The sequence below is a fragment of the Carettochelys insculpta genome, chromosome 2 (assembly GCF_033958435.1).
Source record: "Carettochelys insculpta isolate YL-2023 chromosome 2, ASM3395843v1, whole genome shotgun sequence".
In the NCBI taxonomy this organism is placed as follows: Eukaryota; Metazoa; Chordata; order Testudines; family Carettochelyidae; genus Carettochelys; species Carettochelys insculpta.
This window is the reverse complement of record NC_134138.1, coordinates 155,924,393-155,950,526: the sequence shown is the minus strand read 5'-3', so window position 1 is coordinate 155,950,526 and position 26,134 is coordinate 155,924,393. Positions and strand designations below refer to the sequence as shown.

Genomic DNA, 26,134 nt, shown 5'->3' with positions numbered 1-26,134 from the left:
ACAGCAACCTTAATAAGTGGTGCTATCAGCCTTATGTTCACTTTAGTTTTAAATAAAAATGTGTAGTTGTGGCGGGCAGCATGGCTTATGTTTAAGATTGCTAAGCATTTCCCATTATGAAACTCTGATTTCAGTTGCTTATAACTTTACCAGACTTCAACAACTGGGACTGAAATTTCCATGCTGGATGCCCCATTCATTCATTTAATTAATATGCATATACATGTGAAAATTTCAGCAAAACAAGATCAGCCAGTCTGAGGAATGAGGAAGAAAAATATATTTTGTCCACATTCATCTCGGCAGCCTTTTCTTTGAAAAGCTCTTGTGCCCCACACTCAGTGTTAGAACCCGTTAAATTCAAAAAAGTTTTCATCAGTTTAAGAACCTTTGAAAAGCAGCCGTTTTCATGCACTTCGTAGAGATGTGGTAGGTGGCATGTGAATTTCCCAAGGATTCTGCATGCATTGAGCATTCTCTACTGTTGGGGTGCAAGGGACTAAATGGATATTCCTGTGTAATTGCACCTTCTGGGTTGATGCCGGGCAGGCACGAGGGCAGGGGGAGGAAGAGCAAGAATATTGTCATTTTTGTCTATTTTGACTTTGTAACCATGATGTATGTGGCAGTCTATACCCTGAGTAGGGATGTTAATGTTTAAGCGGTTAGCAGGCAGGGGCTGGAGCAGCCAGCTGTGTCTGGAGGCGTTCCAGCCAGGCTGGAGTAGCTCCCATCGGCCGTGACCCCAGGCTGGAATGGCCCCCACCTGCTGTGGACAGGGGCTGCTCCCAACACAGGAGGGCTCTGGGTCAGGGAGTGCTTCAGCATAGCTGGACCAGCTCCTGTCTGCAGCGGCACCAGGTGTTCTGTGGAGTGGGGATGTTCCAACTGGGCCGAAGCAGCCTCGTCTGCAGCTGGGGAGCAGCTGGGCTGGAGCAATCTCACCAACCACCCCCCACAAACACCTGTTGAATTGGGTAACCATTTAAACCAGGGGTTACCAACCAAAATATCAAGGAGCCATCTTTTTCTGTATTTGGTAGAAAAAGCAATAATTCAAGAGCCACAATGTGTGTGAATAAAACTTTATTAGCAACACGATCAAAACACTGATACAGTGCCATATCCCACAATGCACTGCACATATTAAAGTGGGAGTTATCCAATGTTTTGTGATCACATATTGTTTGCTATTTAGATATGAGTTGTTCATTGTTGGGCTTTTAGAATTCCCTATTTATCGAAAATAATCAGGAGGGTTTTTTGGCTTTGGTTTTTTAACTGTGCAATTAAATCATCGGGAGCCACAAAGAAGTCCTTAAAGAGACTCATCTGGCACCAGAGCCACAAGTTGCAGAACCCTGAGTTAAACCTAGCATTTAGCGAGTTAACTAATTAAATGGGATTTTAAATCCCTAACTTTCAGCAAGTGCCCTGTAAACACTGTACCCCTCCCTCCCACACACATTCCTTATCTTATAGTTTTGATGTTGAATGTAAAGTATGCTATGTGAGATGGGAGGGGAAAGATTATAATTTGCTGAAACCCACTGTTTCATCTATATAAGTAGATCGTTAATACATATGAAGTTATAAAAACTGAGTTGTATGGTTGTCACTAATATATGTAGTGCATTTGGAAAGTGATTAGGTGCTTCCTCCCTAAAGACAGTAACCAGGGGGATAGCCCGTGCCTGGGTGGGTATAAAACAGCATTACTTACTCAGGGAGCTGTAATACAATGTCTTGTTTCCATCAAGTTGCATTGGGGAATGGGTGACTCAGCAATGCTTACTGAGGTAACTTGACTTCTGTTTACCAAGCACATTGACTAAGGATATAGAACAGAGCACAGTGGCCCCATGCATTGCCTTTTCTCTCGCCTTTACCTATGCTGTAAGCAACAAGGATTCTTGCAAGACTGAAGACTCCAAGGCTGGGTCTACATGTGTGCCCCTTCCTTTTGAAAGGGGCATGTTAATGAGCAGGTTCAAAAGATGCTAATGAGGCGCTGCAATGAATATGTGGCGCCTCATCAGTATAATGGCAGCCGCAGCGATTCAAAAATGCGGCTTTTCGAATCACGCGCCGCCTGTGGAGATGGGACCTTCCGAAAGGACCCCCCCAGTTTTTGAAAGCTCTTCTACTGATCTCCAGATAGGAAGAAGGGGTTGCGAAAACTGGGGGGGGGTCCTTTCGGAAGGTCCTGTATCCACAGGCGGCGCGCGATTCGAAAAGCCGCATTGTCGAATCGCTGCGGCCACCATTATGCTAATGAGGCGCTGCATATTCATTGCAGAGCCTCATTAGCATCTTTTGAACCTGCTCATTAACATGCCCTTTCAAAAGGAAGGGGCACGTGTAGACACAGAGCAACAGGAGAAAATGGCCCAGGTTTAGGAGACAACCTGTATGTTAAGGCTATAAGATCCAGTGCGGTGAAAACATTACTTAAGCTAAATATTGTCTGGTGTGACACAGTTTAAGGTTCAGAGTGCTTATTTTTTACTTCATTTTATTCTGTTAACCACTCTGGCTTCTGCCTATCACTTATATGCACCCAAAATCTATCTTTTGTAACCAGTAAATTTGCTTTACTGTTTATCTTTACCAGTGAGCTTGCCTGAAGTGCTGTCGCAGGTTTCCAAAGGCTGGTTGATAAAGTGGAGAACTAATTAATAAATGTTCGTTCCTCAAGAAAAGGTCTTGAAGAGTGCAAGATTGTATATTCCTCAGATTCCAGGCTGGGTGCTGGTGGGCATTTGGGTGGTACCTTTCCCTGCATGATATCATGAGTGGTTCTGGGGGCATTCATGGAATCTAGCTGGGTATGTGGCTCCACATGTGACTGTGCTGAGTGATAACAGTGCCTATAGAGGTTTGCCAATAATCACTTGCAAAGCGCTGTGTGAGATGGTCCAGGATGGAGAATTAAGGAGGCACAGTGTTGTCACAGACCAAAACTGCACTGTGGGGATCCCATCCTCATGTACTTTTAATGTAACTCTGTGTGTGAGATGTACAGATATATATTTTTCGTACAGTGACAAAAGTATGTATTTTTTATTTGTTAGCTCAAATTTTTCTTAAGGAAAAAAAGAACTAAGAATTCACCCTTAACCATGATTTGATTTTTTTCACTAATGTTCCTAAGTGTTTCTTAAAATACTAATTTTTTTCCATCAGTCTAGCTTACATATTAAAATAACAAAGTTGTTTGGGTTTTGCAGATTGCGTTCATGACATTGACTTTGTTCCCTATCCGGCTCTTTGTGGCTGCTTTTATGATGCTACTTGCCTGGCCTTTTGCATTCATTGCATCAATGGGATCTTCTGAGAGAGAACTTGAAAAGCCCCTGTGCTGGTGGCGAAAGTGAGTCATTGTGTTAATTGATTTGGTAAAACATGCGCTGAGATACAATAAATAGATAATTATTATATAACTTAGCAGTTTCAAGGCAGGAAGTGATGGAATAAGCTGATAGTATTAGACGTTTTCCTTTGAATATGGGAAAGGCAGATCTGTGCCATGTGTAAAATTTTTTCACACATTTTTCCCTAATGAGAAATTAAAAATATTGTTTGGCCTTTAGATTACCGAGAAGGTTAGGATTTAACTTAGTTTTGTGGTGCGCAATTTGTGCAGTTACATTTTAATTTTCTTTGACTTGCATTGTTTCTATAAATATCTATTTGTCCTTATCGCAGAGAAAGTTTTCTGAAGGAAACCACCAACAGTTATATAACTTTTAAATTAAAGCATGTGTTAAATTTAGCATGAGATTTATAGAAAGCATTCTTAATCTCAAAGATCTGTACTAAGGAATGGTTTTCTTAGTGGTCAAAACCAGTTAGTGTTAATTGTTTCAGAATTGGAGACTTTTGTCTAATAAAGATGCCTATAATACTCAGGAATTAAATATAACTGAACTAGTTGCTGTTGATGAGAGAATGGCTTACCCATTTTCAGAAAAAGAGAACATTATAACTTGGTATTGGGTCAATAAAACAATAAATAGGTTTGGAAGGATTAGATTTTTATTGGTAAATGCCAGTGAATATCAAATTTATTGTATACACACAAACCAGTAAAAACTCCACTGATCAAAATTTTGCATCTAAGTAAAGTAAGAAAAAGCTTGGCACAAATAAATAGTAAGAACAGGTTTTATGTGTTGATTTTAAGGATATTTACTTAATGTGATATTGGTGATTTGTTGTAAGTGTTCATAAAGCTTTAACGTGAATATACATCAACTGTTTATTTAAAGCAATTTTTGCAATACTTATTTTTACATTACTGAAAAATGTAACCATTATCTAAATTATTTACAGAGTAGTAGACGTCTTGCTGAAAGCAATCATGAGAGCAATGTGGCTTGCTGGAGGATTCCATTGGATAAATGTAAAGGGCAGACAAGCTTTACCAGCCGAAGCAGCAATATTAACTCTGGCTCCGCATTCTTCATACTTCGATGCCATTCCTGTGACCATGACTATGGCTTCCATTGTGATGAAGGCAGAAAGCAAAGATATTCCTGTCTGGGGAAGTAAGTTCAGACAATCAAAATTCTATTTTACAAGTAAGATTAAAAATGAAGTCCCAGAAATGTCATCATTGCATGTTAAATTTGGCAGATTGGAGATGGACCTTAAGTAAAGTAACAAAACTAGAACGAGTGAGGAAGTGAGATTTTAACCAGGCTGTTTTGCTTTATTAAATGAGTTAACTGAAAAGCATGGCACTGTTGTTCCAAAAATAAAAGGAAATATTCCACAAAATCCAGAAGTAAGTTGTGAATTCAGATTCCTCACAACACAACTCCTGAGGGCCAGGTGTAGACTGGAAGAGCAGAAGGATACACAACTACTTACAATTCTGGCACACAGGGACACTGTAGAGCAAGTCCACCCAGAATTCTTTCCCTGATTTTTCACTTGAGGAACCTGGTCTTGTGAAAGGAAGAGATTTAACTGGAATGGAGGGACCTCTGAGGAGGTGGTTCTAGGCAATGAGATTACAGATTTGAGACAAAGTTGGGTGGGTTGGTTTGGTGTTCGGTCATTAGAAAGGCAGATTGTTGTGAGATAACTCACCTGTCTTGCACTACAGCTAAACAAACTTCTAGTAAGTGTGGGAAGAAACCTGTGTTGATGCATGCTGATGGCATAAGGAGGCGTAGGAGGGAGGTTGTGGAAACTGAATCCAGATTGTTAGGAAGATTTAAGGTCCGAGATCACTGGCTGGAAGCATTTAGTGAAAGCTACTGGTTGCATGCACACAGGCCAGCTAAACAGAGAGAGCAGGGCATTTCAGTGTATGGATATAAAAGCATATAAAAAGAGAAGGGAGTTAATTAGGTACAGTGGGTTGGGGGCACTTCAAGGCACATAGATGCTAGATAGAGGGGATGAATTCCACCCTAATCAAGTGGAACCAAGCTTCTGGCACATCTGTTTTGGGGAGTTGATTAAACTAGACCAGTGGTTCCCAAACTTTTCAGCATCATGCCCCCCTTTTGATTTTTCAGAAGCCCTCATGCCTCCCCACCTCTTCTTTACCACTATCCAACCCCCCTTTTAACCACAAATTCAATTCATAATTTAAAATAAACACAAAAGCTGGATATAAAAATGCTATTTAAAGTTAAAAATAAGTACAAACAGTTTTTCTTGGCCCCTTGCAGAGGCCTGGTGCAGCCCCAGCTGGCCAACCGCCTGAGCCCCGTGCCAGCCACCAGAGCTGCCTGCACCAGCCATCCAGCCACCTGCCCGAGCCCTGTACTGCCAGAGCTGCCTGCCTAAGCCAACCTAGCCCCACACTGCTGGGCCAGACGCCCACCCGCCAGACAGCCGAGCCCTGCGAGCTACAGGCCTGACACCCAAGCTGCCCCCTGAGCCCCATGCTGCTGGGACCAGCTGTCCAGCCATCCAAGTCTCCTGCTGCTGTGGTCAGCCGCCTGAGCTGTCTGCCTGAGCACCACACTATTAAGGCTGTCCACCCAAGGTGCCCGCCCCCCATGCTGCCGAGGCCACCTGCCTGACCTGCCCACGTAAGCCATGGGCCAACCCCCAGGGTCAGCTGCCTGAGCCTTGCACTGCCGGGGCCAGCTGACAGCCTGAGTGCTGCATCTTCCCCTCCCCAAAAGCCAGGCACCACCCCAGCCCCCCACTCTTACCCCATCCCCTGAGTCAGGCACTGCCAAATCTCCCATCTAACCCCATCCTCCTCCACCTTTGCCTCAACCTACACTTACTCACCTTTGCAGGAGGCAGCTAGCTCCATGTGGTTCTTCGCTGGCTGCCTGCTTTTTATAGCAGCTGCTCCAGGTCACCCACATAAAATGGCAAGGGCTGAGAGCAAAGGCCAGCTCTTTCTTGTGGTGGGGGGAATGACGAGGGGGCTGGGTCACCTTGTGCCCCCCCCCCCCCCCCGGAATTTCTTCACACTGGGGGGTCCCCTAAGGTTGGGAAACCACGAACTAGAAGGTTTAGCAATCAAGTTTCATAAAGACATCTGTTAAAGAAGTCAGTTATACTGATGTAGCTCTTTTTGAAGTAAAGGATAGGCAAGATCTGCAACAGAACAGAAAACATCAAGGTCCCAGGTATAAATTCTTTAAATCAAAGCAAAATACTAAAGAGTTTTTTAGAGGTATACCTGTAGCTTAAAAACCAAACCTACGGACTTCTGAATACAAATGAATGAAGCCTAAAAGCAAAAATCATTTGTCTGAAAATGGAAGAGAACCTTTCTGTAATAGTAATAACTAAAATGAGGTGGAATGGCAAAAATCTGTGAACTACAACATTTCGTAAATATCCCATAGGAAGGCTGTGTTGTGTTGAAGGTGAGAGAGTAACTCTGTCTACAGGTAACCGAGAGGTAACTGTGCTAGTCTGTACTCCAGCAAAACAAAGCAGCAGAAATGTAGCACTTTAAAGACTAACAAAATGATTAATTTGGTGATGAGCTTTCATGGGACAGACCCACTTGGATCTGTGTACAAGATTATGTAGTGAACGAAATTCCAAAGAGAGGTGGAACCTGTAGGGATACAGAGATTGCAGATAAAATGCAAATTTGACAAATGCAAAGGTATACATACTGAGTAATTCAGATTATTGCCTCTATAAACCTCACTGGGTTCTAAATTAACTGTGTTAACTTAAGAAAAAGATAGGGAGTGAAATCCTGGCCCTATTGAAGTAGAAGGCAAAATTCCCATTGCTTTCCTTAGGGCCAGGATTTAACTCCTGTAAATTGTTTTATATACAGATCCATGAACCCCCTAGGCTCAGCGTCCAGCAGCAGTCAAAAATCAGTAATGCTAGAATGTATAAAAATGTGATTTGGAAAAAATGGAAAGCATTATACCATCATGTATATCAGTGGTACATTCTTATTTGGAATACTGCATTCGGTTCTTGTTACCCCCATCTCCACAATAATAGTTTTGGAGTTTGTTCAGAAAGGGACAGTAAGACTGATTAGAAACATGGAAAAGATTGGAACTGTTTACTTTAGAGAGGAAATGAACAGGTGGAGACATATCAAAATATACATCATAATGAAAAAGTAAAAAAGGAGTTTGATTTGTAACATTCACCTTAAATGGTAGAAAAAAATCAAGGACCATTCAGTGAAATTGAAAAGTAGAAAATTCAAAATGGTGGGAAAAAAACCAAAACGTGCTGTGGTCATTAAATGGGCAAAGAGGTTAACAAAATTGGAAGAGGATTAGACATTTATGAATAACAAAAATTGCAAATGTTACAAATATTTGGGGGGAAATCTATAAAAGGCTTGTAAATCTTCAAACTTCAGGGTATCAACCTACTTCTAACCTTTTGGGTTTTATGAGGAAACTTGCACTTGCACTGCATGGCAGCTGTTTCTTAAACAGATGTCATTGTTCCATAGTGGTTTCATTCTGTAGGTCATTCTTCCCAGGTTGCCATTGTTCCATACGATACTAGCGTAAATGGAATTTACTAGAATAAATGATTTAGTATGAAAACTCCTGTGCTGCTCTCTGTATTCTTACTTTAGATGTACTTTATATTAGAATTACCTTGTTTATGATCTGCCAAAACTTGAGTCCAAATTTTTTTTTGTATTGCAGAGTTAATTCTCAGAGAAGATTTATTTGAATAATCTATTACATTACTTTGAAACTAATGAATATACTTAAAAGCTTATGTGCTTTTTACTAGTACTGTGACCTAGAAATAATTTAGTCTGAAATTTGTTTTTGGATTCTTAATGCTTTGTAGTGTGGGGTTTTTAGCAGTAGTTTTACTGCAATCAAATGTTTAACTTACCACTGTCTTTGCTACTTCCTTACTACTATGCAGAGTTGTAAGTTACAAATGACTGTGTTAGGAAGGTCCCCAAATATCTCTGGCTCTGAGGAATAAAGTTTTATATAATTGGTTATACCAAAAACAAGTGGCATAACTGTGAAGAATTTCAATGTAAATTTCAGAATAAAACCGTGCTCTTAGGAGGACCTGAACTTCTGACACTGATCACCAGAATCCCCTGGAAAGTAATGCATGCTTTAGCAGAACTGACTATTACGTGATACAAAAGAAAATCCAGCTTAGTTTGCATTTCATGCCTTTAGACCAGTATGTGAGGTTTCTGCTGTCTGGCTCTTCTACTTTTTACCCTTTCTGCTGTTACTAGGCAGAGCATGCTGCTGTAAACTAAAGTGTAAGATGGCATTTTTGGAGAAAAATTAGCAAACAAGTTCTTTTGTAATTTGAATGTGCTGACTCTGGATGTTTTTTAACAAGATGAATTGTAAAGATTTCACTTTTTAAGTTGGAAATCAAAATTTAAATAACCTTTGAAAAATTAGTAAAAGTATATGGTTTTTATTCCACTACATGCAGTTGTTATATAATCTACACGTTGTTTAGCCAAGCATAATTTAACAGTAGTTACTTGTGCCAACACAATTTTTGCATTTACAGGTGCAGTCCATGTCAGTGTGACATTTCTGCAGGTACAGCATTGTGATATGCGCCCTTTGACCCATCCACGGGTGGTAGTCATTGTACTATCAGGGATTGTGTGCATTTGACGTTAGCTTTTGTATTGGTCTAGGTTCCCTTTAAGTTACGTGTCTGCTTATAGGCTGCTCTGGGAAGCACAGCAGGCCTGCTGGGACCTGCCATGGCCAGGAAGAGGCACCCTTCACCTGGCTGAGGACTGCCAGGAGCTGCTGCAGCTAGGAAGAGGCACCCTTTACCCAGTTCAGCCCAGGCTTGCTGAGAGCTGCTATGTCTGGGGAGAGGAACCCCTCCCTTGGCTGGGACAGGCACCTCTTCCCCCCAGCTCAGGGGCTGCTGTGGTGGGGGAGAGAGCTTAGGGGAGTCCTCTCTCCCTGCCATAGCCCCAGGTCAGCCGACACCCATCATCCCTGTCCTCAGCCAGAGCCCTCACTCCCTTCCTCCTCACATACTCTCCAAATCTGCTGGCCCCACTCAGCCACATAAATTCTGTTATGTGCACCAATATAGAGGAGGTGTGTCACACATCACTTCCACGTTGGTCCATATAACAACATTCATTCTGCACCTACAATATAGTTGGTCCTGCCAGGGTTTGGACTCAATGACGTATCAAGGTCCCTTCCAGTCCTAGTATTCTATGATTCTACTTGTGTGGGGAAAAATTAGAGGGAATACTGGTATCATTTCTCCATTACGTTTGGTCCAACCCGTATCTCCTTTGGGATTGCTGCAGTTTGCCTGCCTCCAGACCATGGCTTGAAAGTGAGCTCTTTGGATGTGAGAGTGCTGAGCATCTGTAGTTGAGGACAGTGCACATGGTGATATATACTTGGGGAGGACCCATGCTCTGTCACTGTTCTTCCAAATCAGGCAAATTGTACATGTTACAGATGAACTTTTTTACTAAAATAGTGGTTTCGTTCTGTAGGTCATCCTTCCCAAGTCCCTGTTTTCTCCATAAATATTATCAAAGCAGTTTTCTTGCTATGCCAAACAATATAGGAACTGTTAGCACATGGAAGGAGACTATTGTTTAAATATAGATAGAAGCATCTCATACAATGTTCCTAAGAATATGCATCAGAAACACCCAACTACAACTTGATGCAAAGCATTTTGCCAGTGTTGTCATTGCCAGAAGAACACAGTGTCTATATGCATACAGTGGAGTACAGATTTGGTGTCTGCCTCTTCATGACCAGCTTGGCAACTTTGTGTCCAGAGTTGAGTTTGATGATTTAAGTGTTCGGTCTCTGAACTCTCCAGATATGAGAATTGTTTTGGTATATGGAACATTAGGTAGGAGAGTTACAGAGATGAAACAAACCAGATCAGCTTTATTTTGGGGATGGGCACAGCAGTCGGGCCAGCAAATTGAGTGGAATAGATCTGTCTGGAATGATTTTCCAATGGGCCTAGAAGCTTTGGACCATTTCTTTTGTATAATTTCTATCACAGAATCCTGACTCTCCCTTGCATATCAGGTGGTCAGCCTTTATTGTGACTACCTTGTATTTGCTTTTCATTTTTTCCCAGTAGCATCAAGGTAGGAAAATGTCAGAGCCCTTGTGCTTTTCAGTCTTGGGTCACTGAATTTGATATGAACACTTCATTCCTTTAGATCATGACCCTTTCCTAAACAAAAATATTTAGTTGCTCTTGGCCAAATATTTCCACGTTCAGCAGAGCTTTCAGAGTTGCTTCTCTAGCCATACCCTTCATTGCAATGTTTTGCAGTGGGTTAGGGGCTGGCTCATTCATGAATAATTGGAATTTTTGAAAAGTCCTCAGCTTTTTGATTCCATCAACATGATCACACCACTTTGTTGCTGGTGTTGATTCATTATACGTCATTTGAAGGCCAGGTCCAAGACTGAACAATTAGCTAGTTTAGGTTGCGGTTTGGGCACATGGATTATATGGGAGAATTCATCTGCTGAGTACTGAGTCCATACTTCTGATACCTCTATTTTGCCCTTCAAGTGTACATTTATATCAATGTTATCTTACGTGAAGTGGGTGAATTTTCCTTTAACCAAGTTGAATGATGTAACAGTGACTCCATTAATTGCCATTAGTATGCTCTTGGCCAGTGCCACATGTCAACTCAAAAGCTATATCTACCCTACAAAGGGGAACAATGATGCGAGATCGATCCACACACAATCGATTTAATGGGTCTAGTGAAGACCTGCCAAATCAAGTGCAGATCACTCTTCAGTCAACCCTGTTACTCTACCCGAGATGGGAAGAGTAAGGGAAGTCAGTGGCAGGTTTCTCCCATTGACTACTGCCTGCCCAATGTAGACCTCCTGGTAACTCAACTAAAGCTATCTTGATTCCAGTTATGTAGCAGGAGTAACATACATTAGATTGCCTATGTCTGTATTACTGCAGAAAATCAAAGTCTTTCATTGCAGCTGATGCAGTCCTCAGCATTGTGAAACATCTGGACCAGTTTGTTTCATCTCATGACCCGATGAAGTGTGCTTTGAGCCCAACATGTTTGGGTAGCTGCATTTTACCTCCACTTATGCTGTAGACCAGTGTTTCCTTGAACTATGTCCGACAGAACACTGGTATTCGGTGAATAACTCATAGGTGTGCCACAAGCATTTTGAAAAAATAATTCGAGGTATATATTTTCCATTATTAAAACCAGATACAGTATTATGTCATTGCTATTGTATCCGATTAAATTATTCATTTTTCTGTATATATTGATGTTTGGCCTTCCCCCCCTTTCCCCCACTTTTGGTCTGACAACAATTTTTTTTTGAGGGGGCGTGGCGGGAGTGGTTTCTGGGTGTTCCTCATTAAAAAAATATTATTGTGGTCTCAAAGTTTAGGCAATACTGCGGTAGACAAAATCTTGTGAAATACTTGGACACTTTGGACTGTGTATAGAATTCCTGTTCTCCTCTTCACGTACGTTTGAGATGTTATCGTCTCTTTTGTTGTCCTCATTACCTTCTTTAATCCCTAGCTTAATTATTCCATCCCAAGACCCCCAAAATTTTTGTGCTGCTTGACTTTGTGGGTTTTAAAGCAATTGGTGTGTTACATAGAAAATACTCGCACTCAGTAGTAGAGAAACAACCACTGCCTATATACTTTCCGACCCAGTCAAGAGGTTTGCCAAAACATATCCCACTTGATCTCGGAGACTGACCTCCTGCCTGGCTGGAGCACTAGTGCCAGCTCCCCACTGGGGAGGGGTGGAAGCCCCAAGTCTTGCGGATCAGGTCCAGGCAAGCCAGAGCCAGATCCATTCCACAGGGTTTCCCTGACAAGGGGAGGAAGAGGCTCTGTGTGCTGCTGTTCCCACTCCCCAACAGCTGGGGAAACAGCAGCACAGGGAACCATTCACCTAGAGGCCTTTCCCCCCACTGGTCCTGTTGGCCAGATTTGCAGCTAATGGGAGCAGCAAGAGACAGTGCTTGAGGCTGGCAGGGGCACAGAGCCACATGTGCCCCCAGGTAGTTGTACCAGGTAAATGCTCATTAGTCCCGTCAAAACAAGATGCAACAGCATAGCTTTAAGGGTAGCCGTGCCATACAGTCCCACACTTGTATTTTTACGTTGCTGGCTTTAGAGCTGGACAGCTGGAAAACAGCTACTGGTTGATGGTCCAACTCTGAAGGCAGAAGCATGGATGACAATATGATACACCCTTAATGCTGTGGTGCTGCTGAAGCACTGCTGCCTTCAGAGCTGGGCTTCCAGCCAGCAGCCACTGTTCAGCCACCCAGCTCTGGATGCCGTGCTACCACCACAACAGTCCCCCCACAATAATTTTGTAACCAACCCCCTACAGTCCTCTTTTAGCTCGGAGTCCCTATATTTACAACGCCATGACATTTCAGATTTAAACATCTGAAATTATGAAATTTATACATCGTATAGCCATGAACTTGACCAAAATGGACTGTGAATTTGGTATGGTCCTTCACATAACAAAATAGATTCCATTTGGTATGGAAAGGTTAGAGGGAACATTGAGTGGAATCCCAGGTGGTACAGCCTGCAACATGCAGTAGGTAACCAGGTCCTTGGCACCAGTGGCTCTACACTCTCCCAGTTCATAATTCTTACCTCTCAGTACAAATGTCACCTCAAAAATCTTCCCCTCCTCTCAATGCGTGTTCATTTCAATTCACAGGGATTAATTCCTTTTCATTCAATAGTCAGCTTTTTCTCCTAAGACCACTTAAGTGTCTGTACAGAGCAGAAAATCTCAGTTCAGAATTCCAACACATCCACTTGATCAAGCCAGACCCCCTGCAGCCCCCAAACTCAAACCACTACAACGCATTATTAAAGACCTACAACCTGTCCTTAATCAGGATGCCACACTCCAGAAGGCCTTAGGTGACAGGCCTGTTCTCTCCTACAGACAACCTCCCAACCTTCTGAGGATTCTCACCAACAGCCACACACTATACCACAGGAACACCAGTCCTGGAACTTTCCCTTGCAACAAGGCCCGTTGCCAGCTTGTCCACATATCTGTTCTGGAGATACCATCACTGGACCTAACCAGGTTATTCACAGAATCATGGGCACATCCTCATGTTCCCCAGCTAACATCATATATGCCATCATGTGCCAACAATGCCCAGATGCTTTGTATATTGGACAGATTTCAAACTCTCTTAGACAAGCAATTAATGGGCATAAAACACACACAAAAACACTCCAGATTCACAAACCTGTTAGCCAGCACTGTAATGGAGTGGGCTATTCTGTTAATGACCTGAAAGTCTGTGTTTTACTGAAGAGGAATTTTTACAGCAGTTTGGAAAGAGAGGTTGCTGAACTCTCTCTTTTATATTCAAATTCGACACATTAACACATGGTTTGAAGTGGGATGAGAATTTTCTAGTCTTTATGGGGCTCTTTTGCATACGTGGCGTTATCTAATTCTTGACTCCCCTCTCCCCACTTCTGCCCCTTTGCTTTCTGATTTACTCACCTTGATAATATTCTTCTGTTTTGTCAACCTTGATTACTGTTTTTGGTTCTCTGTGCCTTTAATATTGAGTCTGTGCTGGTATGGCTGTGGTCTGAAGAAGTGGGTCTGTCCCATGAAAGCTCATCACCTGATAAATTATTTTGTTAGTCTTTAAAGTGCTACTTGACTGCTTTTTTGTTTTGATACTTTTGCCCAGTTTTGCATACTGGCGACATCCTTTTAGGGCACCTGGAAGCCTATCTTTTATCTGTTAATCTGTTAAGGAAAGAAGAAATCAGTCGTTTCCCCACCACACCCCAGTCTATTGCTGGCCCCTCATCTGCTCCAGGAAAGAACAGAAGCAGTTAGCAAACTGGAGAATTTTGGAGAAAGAATTGAAGATTCTGTTCTTAGAGGTAAAGGGGCTTAGTGAATTGTTTGTTTTGTCTATTTGCTCATTAGCCTCAGAGAACTATCTGTGCTTTTGGGACCCTCAGCAGCCAAGTGAAAAAAACGGACTTGTCTGTGTCTCTGTGAGTATCATGTGATTGGATTTCTTAGGTTTTTAATGTCCACTCTCTCTAGTTAATCTAGTGAGAGGATGGTGGTAAGCATTGAGAGAAGTCAGTTGCCGAGTGAATCCTTGAGTAGGTAAATGGAAGTTTCAGAGGGACTGTGATTCCTTCTTTGAACTACTGTGATCTCTCTTGACTGTACTGTGCTCTTCCTTTCTCCCGAAAAAAGTGAGATCTGGTGCATGAAGCTGTGCAGGTTGGTGGCTACATTGCAGGAAAAGTTACATTATCTGGAAATGCAAGTTTCTACACTGCGTAACCTCTGAGAACTTGGACAATCAGTTTCAGAAATGCTTGCTTCAGACATCATAAGGGCAGACGGAACTACCAGATAAGCAGGTGTGACCTTCTGTGTATCACAGGCTACCACCAGCATGATAAACCCAACAACCAAAATTAGACCACAGTACTTTAGCCTGCAGGAGATTAGACTGTCTGCCACAAGCAGAGAAGAGGGGAAGGACCAGTGTGCACCGGTGTCTAAAGTCTCTGCAGTGGCTGGGAAATGATTAAGAAAAAGATACACAGGCAATCTTGGCAAGATCCACCCCTACCTCTTGCAGATGAAGGAAAGGGGGAAAAAAACTTCACACCTACTCAAATCTTGGTGGGAAGAAGTGAGTGCTTCAGTGATAAAGAAAGAGTACATATGTGATGACCTGGCTGGAAATACCAAATGTTACCAAGTATTCAGGAATTTACTGGATAATCTGTGTATGGAAGCACAGAACTCACAAGCTATAATGACATGGTTGATTAAAAACAATGTCACTATAGCTTGTGAATTCTTGTGAAGCAAGAAGCTATCAGAGAGGTACTTCATCCATCCTAAGAAAGTAGGCAATTATTATTGTTGAGTCTGTTTAGTGTAGAGAGAGAGTTCAGAAGGGACAACAGGATAGTGTGTCTGGCTTGCTGGAGTGAAAACACAAGCTGTGATTGGAAGATTGAATAGAATTATGAAGTCCTCTGAAAAATCTCCATTGGTGTTGATACACATTGGAATCATGCCATCACACAGAACTCCTGATGCTACAGAAGACTTCAGAGACCTTGGAAGAGAGCAGCAGGAGGAGGATGATCAGGTCATTTTATTGAAGATATTCCAGTCTTGAGAGAGAGAAGGCAGAATATACTGGAGGCGGAGAAGCGGGGAGAGAGAAGGGAAAATATTGGGTGTATCACTGGTCTGAAGCTGAAGATTTTGGCTTCTTTGAAGTACTAGACCAAGTTGCATCAGGATCTGGCTGGAATAAATGGGGTGGGACTGCATCCCCTGAAAAGGGTGACTGATGTTAGCTTAGTGGTTGAGCATTGGCTTGTGAACCCATGGTTGGGAGTTCAATCCTTGAAAAGGCCATTTAGGAATCAAGGGGCAAATAGACGTTTAAAAAAAAAAACTGTTAGGGATGGTGATTGGTCCTGCTGAGAGGGTAGGGAACTGGACTTGATGTCCTTTCAAGGTCACTTCTCAGCTCCATGAGATATGTATACTTTATACATATAAATTGGCATAAATTGCTTACGAAGGTTGTGGAATCTCCATCCCTGGAGATATGTAAGAACAGGTTAGATACATGTCTATGATTCTATTTTATATATAATATCTTCTCAGTTTAAGATTAGCTAGAGTTAGCAGGGGGGTTCCACAATGTGAAGGGAGGATGTTAAGAATGCATGTATGTTCAATGTGTTATGAAAAACTGGAACCAAAGTGTCAAAGAAAGTAAAGAGAAAACATTTTGCACTTACTAATTCTAGAGGCCTTGGAAAGAAGCAAGAACTGGAAATTTTAATTGAAAAGAAGTGTGCTGTAACTAGCATTACAGAGACCTGGGATAATTTATGTGATTGGAATGTTAAAATTAGTGGGTATATTTAAGCATAGAATGCGTAAAAAAGGCAGACTAGGGAGGTAGGTGGCAATTTGTATTAAAGATATTACCTGTTTTGGAGTTCTTGGTCACTCAGAACCACAGCATCTTGAAACGTACATGTATCAATGTGCAAATGAAGCCCAGAAGGGGATATTGAGGGGGTGCGTTGTGCATTCACGCTTAGGCCACGTCCACATGGGCAGCTTGTACTGACAAAACTTGCCAAGCATCTACACGGTTAAAGCACTTAGCCAAGGTTTGTCTAGAAAACTCAGTTGTTCAGCTGGCAGCGTTATCTCTGTTCCCAATCAGGTATAACACCTCTTTTGACAGTATTTGTCAACAGAGTGTCCGTGTAGACACTTCTGTTGACAGAGAGGGCTTCCAGTTCACTGGACAGCCTTGTTTGCAGAGCTTGCAGTCAGCCATTCTGTCAAGAGAGGGCAGGACAGTCTGGCTGCTCTCTGTCAAAAGAGCGGATTGCTCTTGTCCATCTGCTTTTGTGTGTAGACTCTATCTCTCAACAGAAGTTTTGCAGGGGTTTCTCTGTCGATGATAATCTCTGTTGACAGAAGCTGCCCCTATAGACATAGCCTTACAGGTCACTGAATCAAATCAGGACAGAATGAATTTAGAAAGATGGGTGTCAGTGGCTGGATCAAAATACCAGGGGACATCCCAGTTGGTCTTCTGCGACCTCACCCCATCATAGTGTACCTTGTATCATGTGGTATGGTCACTTGTCTTTCTAGAACAACCTCCCAGACCTACAGGACAAATAAAGCCCTTTACAAGCCATCAGGCTGATTGCCCAGTCATTAAGATTGGGACAGCTGTGATGGCCCTCATTAGCGCATTTAAAACTATAAACCGATGTACATACCGTATTTTTGACTTCACATAGAAGAATGGTACATGAACAAAATTTGATGTACAGATTCATCAGGTTATAACATTAAAATGTTACAAGACACATTTTTTCTAAAGCATCTCTGAGTTACACACATTTATATTCATAACCCATTTTTCATAAAGCACGGGGCAGGGATGGTCTGTCATGGATTGTAATGGATATAAGTTTAAAAAGTTGTGAAGTATAGAAAATTGATAAGAGTAAGTCTAAGACATCAGGGAAAACTCATGTTTCAGAAGGGCAATGAGGTTTTTAAAAGTATATTAAGAACAAAATAAACCCCAGTAATAGTAAAGGTCCATTCCTAGACAGACCTGATAAATTATTACTTATGATTCAGAAAAGGCAGAAGTGTTCAATATATATTTCTGTCCTGTACTTGGCAAAAACAAGGATAGTATACTTTTTTCAGATTAGACTAAGTATTTTACAGTCCATTAGTAACCAAGGAGGATATTAACTTCTATAAAGGCAAAATATTCTTATATCAGCAGGCTTGAGAACCTTACACCAGGCAGCTGTAAAAGAACAGACCGAGGAAATCTGTGATCTGTTGATAATCTTTAAGAAATCATGTAATACCCAGGAAATTTTAAAAAACCTGGAAGGCAGTTATGTACCATTTTTCAAAAAAAGGCTAGTTAACACAGCTTAACATTAATTCTGGGCAAAGTAATGGAAAAGCTCATGTGAAAATCAGTTGATAAAGAATCACAGGATGGGAGTATAGTTAAAGCCAGTTGATAATAGTTTAATGAAAAATCAGTGCGGTTAAACAAACCTGATTTAATTTTTTTTTTTGAGATTACAAGCTTGATTGATGTAAAAGACTTTTACCTTTAACTAAATACCGGATGGCATTCTGATGAATAAATTAGCACGATAGAGTATCAGTAAAGCAAATGTTAAGTGGATAAAGAAATAAGTAGCTCACAGATCTCAAAAAGTAGCTGTCAATGAGGAATCATTGTTGAATAAGGATTTTCCTAGTGGAATTTCACAGGAATCAGTACCAGGGCCAATGCTATTCTGTTTTCATTGATCATTTGGAAATTTTTAAATCGCTGCTGTTAAAATTCCTGATAGCCAAATGTTTGTCAGAAAGCTGAATAATTTTGAGACCAAGGCAGTCATGAAAGGCAATCTGGATTGCTTAATAACCTGAAGTCACCCAAAGGAAAAAAATAATAAAAAGTTACATAGTTTAGGAACAGGAAATGAGGCCAGAGATACAGACTGGGGAACTGTATCCTGAAAAGCAGTGACTATGAAAAGGATATGAGGCTCATAGTGGACAATTAACACTTTCCCAGTGTGATTCTTTGGCAGAAGTGGCTAATGAAAACCTTGTATGTGTAAATAGGAGTAATGACAAGGAATAGCTATTTGATTTTCACCTCTGTATAGGTGTGGTTATATCAGTTGTTGAATACTGCATACAGGTCTGGTATCCATGTTTTTCAAAGGGCGTTGAAACATTGAAGAAGGTGCAAAAAAGAGCCACAGAGTGGTTTTGAGGGCTGAAGAAGAATGCCTTCCAGTGGAGGTGTCCAGCCTACCACTTGCAGGCCACACATGGCCCACCAGAGCATTGTCATGAGGCCCGCAGCCTGTTTCAACATAATACACTGACAAGTGATTAATTTGCATTTGGTCATCATGTTTACGTCAGCTTTAGTTTATGTAAGTGTATAAATAGACAATGCTTTACATACGAACAACTTACCTATATATGTATGAAGAAAGCTGAACTTAAAATATAAATCAATACAGCTGAGTTGAAATATTATTTGAATATATAGAATTTGTTTGACCCGCATGAGGTTGTTCTTAGGTTTATGTGGTCGTTCTGGGCAATAAGTTTGGGCTCTCCTGCCTTACAGGAATAACCTTTGAGAGCTCAAGCTCTTTATCTTATCAAAAAGATTAGAAAGTGACTTAATTATTGTGTATAAATTCCTTCACAGGAGAAAATGCTGACTTACTAAAGGTCTTGTTAATCTATCCAGAAAAGACTAAGCCCATCAGAAAATCATTTAGAAGAGTTGTTGCCTATGGTGTCAAATGACAAGGGGAATCTTTTACAGGTTGAACCTCTCTTATCTGGAACTCTCTCATCCAGTGCATTCCATAATCCAGCATGATTTTAGTTAGCTGGACAACCACTTATCTTGGGTGTGACCAAGTTTTCCATTGTCCTGTATAGTTTGTTTACAGCCACGAGTCCTGGCTCTCAATGTTCTGTGCTGTTATTTAGCTGTAATTTACCACTGAATGTCTTCTAAGAGCCCAGCGAGCAGTGGAAGTGTTAGTGATGTGCTAGAAAATATTGACCTTCCATCGTCCAGCAAATTCTCTTGTCTGGCACTGGTCCAGTCCCGAGGGTGCTGGATGAGAGAGATTTAACCTGTATTAAATACTTTCCACTGGATAAGGAGATACATTGTTATTCATTAGTGGGAAAGTCATTACCCTGCGTTAGCAATATTCCATAAGAGCCATAGCAGCTTCAGCAGCAAGTCTTAAGGAGGTTTCCTTGATGGAGAATTGTAAAGCAGCAACTTGGAGTTCCAAATACGTTTATTAGCTCAGATTTGGGGTGTGCCCTGTGAATTGCTGCACAACAGAGAAATCCTGCTTTCCAAGAGGCTAATGAGGGAGATTCTCACGGTGGTTTTCTTCTCTTAAGTCACGGGAGAAAATGTTCTGGTCCAGGGGTGGTCAAAAGAACTATTTTATTGCCCCAAAAAAGTGAGCATCCACTAAAGTTATAGTTATGTTCATATTTTAAAATCCCATTCACGTAAAGCCTCATTTTACAAATAAGATCTTGGTCTATTAAAAGTGCATTTAAAATATAGTTTGCTTTTCGTTATTCATTTTAATGTTTCTCTCAGCTTGAATAATGAAAATGAGTCAAGGGTTTGCTTTAATTTTACCTGTAAATAGAATAATGTAAACCATTCAAAGAGTGCCCCTATTTTGCTTGTAACAGATTCCTGTTCAAAGGATGGCCATGATATAACATGAAATTATTTAGCTTCAGAATGAAAAGATTTAAGGATGACTTGACTTCAGTCTTTAAATGTATCGGGAACAAATCTTTAATTAAGGGCTCTTCAGTCAAGCAAGGAAAGGTATAATGTGATACAGTTGCTAGGCATTGAAACTACACAAGTTCAGATCAGAAAAAAGGTGTAAATTTTTAACAGTGAGACTAATTGACCATTGGAACAATTTACTAAGGGTCCATGTGGATTCTTCTTCACTGACCATTTTTAAGTGAAAGATTGGTTGTTTTCTCTGAAACCTGTGCTCAAGGAATCATTTTGGAGAAGTTCTATGGCATGGTATACTGCTCAGAGTAGATAATTGCAGTGGTCCCTTCTTTCCTTAAATGTTTCATAGATTTTTAAAGCACTTCTTTGAAGAATTTTTTTTCTTTTTCTTTTCAGCTTTAATAAAATATATACGGCCAGTATTTGTGTCTCGGTCAGACCAGGATTCTCGCAGAAAAACTGTTGAAGAGATAAAGAGACGTGCTCAATCTGATGGCAAATGGCCACAGGTATTTTTATAAACCCTTTTATGTGACATAAGACGTTTGTTGGTTTTAAGAAATAAATTTTATTCTTTTTTCCCTAAAGGACACACTACACCTACATGTTTTTCTCCATAAATGCAAGATTTAAAAGGTTTCTTTGCAAAGCACATTGCTAGCATAATATTTAAGTTCTATTGTAAAATAAAATAAAATAAAATTGTTGGAAAAAATTCACATAGGTCCAAAAATATTAGAAGCAGTTGAAGTTTTTAATCAGCACCTGAGGTTCTTGCTCTGAAATTATAGTTCTTATGATACGGTACACGTTTGGGACAGAGAGCGAATAGAAGAGGAAGGATAATTATAACTACTATATTTCAGCCTTAAGCTTTCTAGAAGCATATTTATCTTTATTTTAAAATTTGAAACATTAAAACTCTCCTTTTTTCTGAAGGCCAGTCTGTCTTTTATCTTAGCATTAGATGTGCCACCTGTCTGATCCCTTAATTCCACAAGTGCACAGACTAATTAGTTATATTTGATAAACATATCTGCCAATGTAATTGGACAAACAAGCAGATTTTAAAGAGGCATACATTTATATTAGAGTAGTTCCTGATTGTGTTGGGTTCCTCATTGGGATCCACAACAAGGCAGAAGAACTTGGAGCCTTTCAGCATATTATCACAGACTGGGTGCTGGAGAGTGGTCCTGCCCTTTTTTTTTTTTTCCAATCCACTATAGTCACATTTGGAAAATACGTATCAGTTTGGTCCAAACTAGAAATACAAACTTCCAAGCTCCAGAACCCTATTTTGGGAGAGAGACAAAGTATATAAAAGATGAAAAATTGCAAATTGTTGAAAGACCTATAGAATGAAATATTAAGGAACCCAAATTATGGCGAGTCTTAAGCACAGCCTGTTATAATCATATAGTAAATGTGATTAAGAAACAAAATACCTCCATGCCGTAAGATAGTCACTCACTAGTATAAATATTTTATGCTTGGGCCCTTAATACTAGATTCTGTACCTTTGCTGAAGAGCTCAAGTCGAAATAAAATGTAATGCAATCTTGTTTGTAGTTTAAGCAGTGTTTCGAAATCTCTTCAATGCCAAGCTTTTATTTAGGAAAATTAAACTAATTGTACCCTGTGTAATCTCATTGTGTGTGTTCATAGACTCCAAAGTTTAACTTATGCATCTTTCATGTCCTGTGGGCAAGTCATTTGTGTCCTCTCCCTTCTTCCTGCCTCCTGTGACATGCCCAGAGAACAATCCAGACTGAGTAACTAGCACTCCTGTCTTATAACATACGGTGCCTTTTAAACAGCTTTGTTCCTGTAGCCTCCTGTCAGAACCGCTTGCACACATCATCCAGCATGTAAGGCACTCCCAGCTGTGTTTTGTATGCATGCTCCAGCCAGCCCAGCCTCGCTTTTGGTTATACTTCAGGGTGACACTAACACATTCCCAGTCCTAGCTTTTTCTAGTACTGTCCAGGTCTTTCCTCGACAGTACAAATGTACATACATACATACATACTATATATCTCTGTGTGTGTGTGTGTGTGTGTGTGTGTGTGTGTGTGTACATATATAATGTCAATCACATTTTAATAATAGAAAAGATGTGCGCACATCTTGTTGCCTCATACATAGTTTCATAGCCACTTCAGTATAAACACATTTAATTAGATAAAACAATAAACCAAGTTTATTAACTAAAGTTGATTGTGTGTGTGTGTGTGTGTGTACAGGTGATGAAGCATTAAAGTCAGAAATGGTTACAAGAAAAATAAGGATAAAATTTAATTAGTGCCTAGTTTAACAAATTATGATAAATTGCAAACAGAGATTTTCTCACCGTGTGTTCTCAGCAATCTCACTGATCAAACTTCTTAGATCAGGACCACTCCTTCAGTTCATTGGCTGCTTCCTGTGTTCCTTTTGGTATAGCAGATGGACAGAAAGAGAAGGGGTGGCTTAGGGTGTTTGTCCCTCATTTTTATAATATTAGTTCCCATCTTTGGAAAACATTTCCAGATGAGATTGAGAAGTGAGTGTTTCCATAGGAAAGGATGTTCCCTGCTGCTTTTCCTCACTTGTTGGAGCCTCTTTTTTTTTTGTTTCCTTTCCTATTTGAGAGTTCTTTTTACTGCTGAAATGCAAATTAAGCAGAGCACACCTAGCTTTGTATGATAGAGAACTGTTTGCCAGCTTGGGACATGTGTTAGTAACACAGTGTCGTGAAATCTTACAACTTCACGCATAATCTTGTTACACATATTTTATCAGGGCAGTATTGATGAGCAAATTCTACATTTTCAAACAATGGCTTAAAAGCATAATTTGCACAAAGATTATTGTAATAATGTATAGTGTGTTGACATAGGTACGTTCTGTCACTCTGGCCAAAAAGCAACCACTGTGGGAAACATTAGTGGTGCTGCCTTTCTTAAATGCTCTGGATACTGATGTGGTTATCAGTGTTGACATTTAAAATATCATTGCAAAATTAGCACCTGTTGAAATGCATGTCACAGTTACATCTGATAGCCACTGACCGCGTCATGCTCTCCTCAAACTCAGGCAGGCCCCTCTGCATCGGTTATGTGTGGTTCATGTATTTTTAAAATTGAAACAGAGAATCTGGAAAATAGTTTGTCATTCTGTTCCCCCTGTTCTCCCACCAGCTAGTCCTTTATGCTACCCTGTGTAAACATGGGTTTAAAGCCCAAATAATTTGTCCTTGATTCCATGCATCTGAAAGTCTCTGACTTCGAAAGACCAAGCTATCATAGAAACTTAACTTTTTCTTAAATTACTGTAACTCAAATGTGAAGAATTCTAATTTTGGTTTTGAAAAGATGTAAGTACAATAAAGAACAGTAAATTTTGTTTTTGTTCCAAGATAATGATATTCCCAGAAGGAACTTGCACAAACCGATCTTGTCTAATTACCTTCAAGCCTGGTAGGTATGACGCATATTTTTCTTTACATAACTCTCAAATTTCATAATTTAAATATATATGTATATATATTGGTTGCCATTGTCAATGGTTTGCTGTTTACAGAATTTGAATAAGAAACTGGTGTGGTTGAAATGCCATTTTTGGTCCTGGAGGTGGACTCTAGCTGTAGTCTTACACAAAACTTGCATTTACTTACTGTTTTCTGGATTGTGTATAAGAAGCTGAAAGACAAGTGTTTCTCCTACTGCATTTTTGCATTCCTTGTGGTTCTGGGGCAGTCTTAGCTCCTCTCCGAAACATGCAGTCTAAGAGTTCACTGTACATCTGTGACTAGTTGAGGTTGCAGCAGTACTTGTTGTTGGACTGTCTGTAGTTGACTGTGCTCTTCCCATTGGATGTTACATATTTTCTTCTTAGGAGATGCTCTCTACTAAGGCTTTTGGCAGTATAGTAATGTCAGAGGGACTTCCCCTCTCCTCCATCAGCATTTCCATACTGCCACAGCCCTACTTCAAGTGCTTGCTCATGTCCCTTCCAGTTAGCTGTGGGCACATTGTGTGTACAATATTTGGAAGGTGTTCCCCCTGCCCCCAGCAGGACCCATTGGGTCAGCTGGGCACGGAGGTTTAAAAAAGTACCCAAAAATTTACTTGAATAAAAGTGCAGCAGCTTTGACTTCTGGGTACAGAAGTACAATAAAGTTGTGACATGCGCACACGTGTGTACTTTTACTCAAGTAGTTTTTCAGAGGAATACCAGTGATTTGTACTTAAGTACCTCCCCCAGCAGCTCTCCCCCCACCAGCTGTACTTTTACTCAAGTAACTTATGGGGGTACATTTTCCACCTCTGGCTGTGGAATCTTCGGAGTGGCACGTCTTTGGCAGTATAGGTAGAACCCTATTGACTTGCCATTTTTGCCATTTGTTCAGTTCTTTTTACCAGCAGTGATACTCCTGAAAGAGCCCATCTAGCTGCCTTGCCTTACTGTTTGTAAATAGTTGTAGTAAGTATCATGTTAGTCTGTATCTGCAAAACCAATAAGGAGTCCTGTGGCCCCTTAAAGACCAATAGATTTGTTTGGTTCTAAGCTTTTGTGGGCAAAAACCCACGGTGTCAGATGCATGGAATAGAAATTACAGAGGCAGGCATAAATATACTAGCACATGAAAAGAAGGAAGTTATCAAGTGGAGGATCAGTGCTAATGAGGCCATCTCAGAAAGAGTGGATATGACTGATTCCAAACAGCTGATGAGGGGGTGTGAAAATTTTGTAGTGAGCCAGCCGTTCCCAGTCCATATTCAAGCCCAGATTAATAGCATTCAGTTTGGAAATGAATTGCAGCTTTACGGTTTCTCTTCAAAGTCTGCTTTTGAAGATTTTTTTAAAGGAGGGTGACTGAGAGTCCAGGGAGACTGACATGTTCTCTTGCTGGCTTTTGTATGTTATGGTTTTTGATGACTGAGTCCTTGATGGTGTGGCTGTTGTGATTAGGTCCTGTGATGGTGTCACTTGAGCAGAAATGCAGGCAGAGTTGGCAGCAGGGTTTGTTGCATGGATTGCTTCCTGCCTCAGTGTCTCTGTGGTGTGGTGTGTAGTTGCTGGTGAGTATTTGCCTAGAGGACCGGTGCTAATGGATGACAAGTGAGGAAGCATTGTTCAAAGTCAGCCATAAAAATGTCAGCATGCTGTAGGGCTGTGTTGGTACCCATAGCAGAGCCACTCACATGAAGGTCTAAATTTTCCCCAAATCTGAAATAGTTGTCAGTGAGCACACATGGAAGAACATGTGCCCCATGCCTACACCACCTTTTTCAGGTTGGTCTTATCCTGAATGTGCCCAAGCCTGCACATGTCCCTACCCAGAGAATAGACAACACAAGCCAGAGTACCACTGCTTAAGTCCCACTTCCAGGACCTCAGAGATATCCTAAGCCTCCCCCAGTTCCTCACAACTATGGCCAGAAACTGCATGGAACTGCTGGGTTGCTTACATGGTCCAGAGCATGGTTGCACCACTGTCCCCTCCAGGCACGGCTTGGACATGAGGACAAACCCAGGTGGTGCACTCTGGAAAGAATAGTCAGACTTTCCCCTCAAGTGCTCAGTGTTTCATTGGTTGCGGCCATGGGTGGTCTGTATGGGAGTACCCTTTGCTACAACCGGCCCTACAGCCAGTCATGAATGCCTCCTCGATGGGGTGGAGAGCACACCTGGGCACTACCAGAACACAAGGTATTTGGTCCCAAGCAGAGTTACCACTGCGTATC

The 26,134-nt window shown here is 41.0% G+C and overlaps 1 protein-coding gene across 3 annotated transcripts in view; it reads left to right on the top strand.

Annotated features, from left to right (window-relative positions):
• The window catches only part of LPCAT1 (lysophosphatidylcholine acyltransferase 1), a 124,791-nt gene that overhangs the window by 12,715 nt on the left and 85,942 nt on the right, over nt 1-26,134 (top strand). For all 3 annotated transcript variants that reach the window (XM_074987896.1, XM_074987895.1, XM_074987894.1), the window contains exons 2-5: nt 3,231-3,373; nt 4,336-4,550; nt 20,799-20,911; nt 23,803-23,863. In XM_074987896.1, coding sequence (XP_074843997.1) covers nt 3,231-3,373; nt 4,336-4,550; nt 20,799-20,911; nt 23,803-23,863 — 532 coding nt within the window. The remainder of the gene's footprint in view (nt 1-3,230; nt 3,374-4,335; nt 4,551-20,798; nt 20,912-23,802; nt 23,864-26,134) is intronic.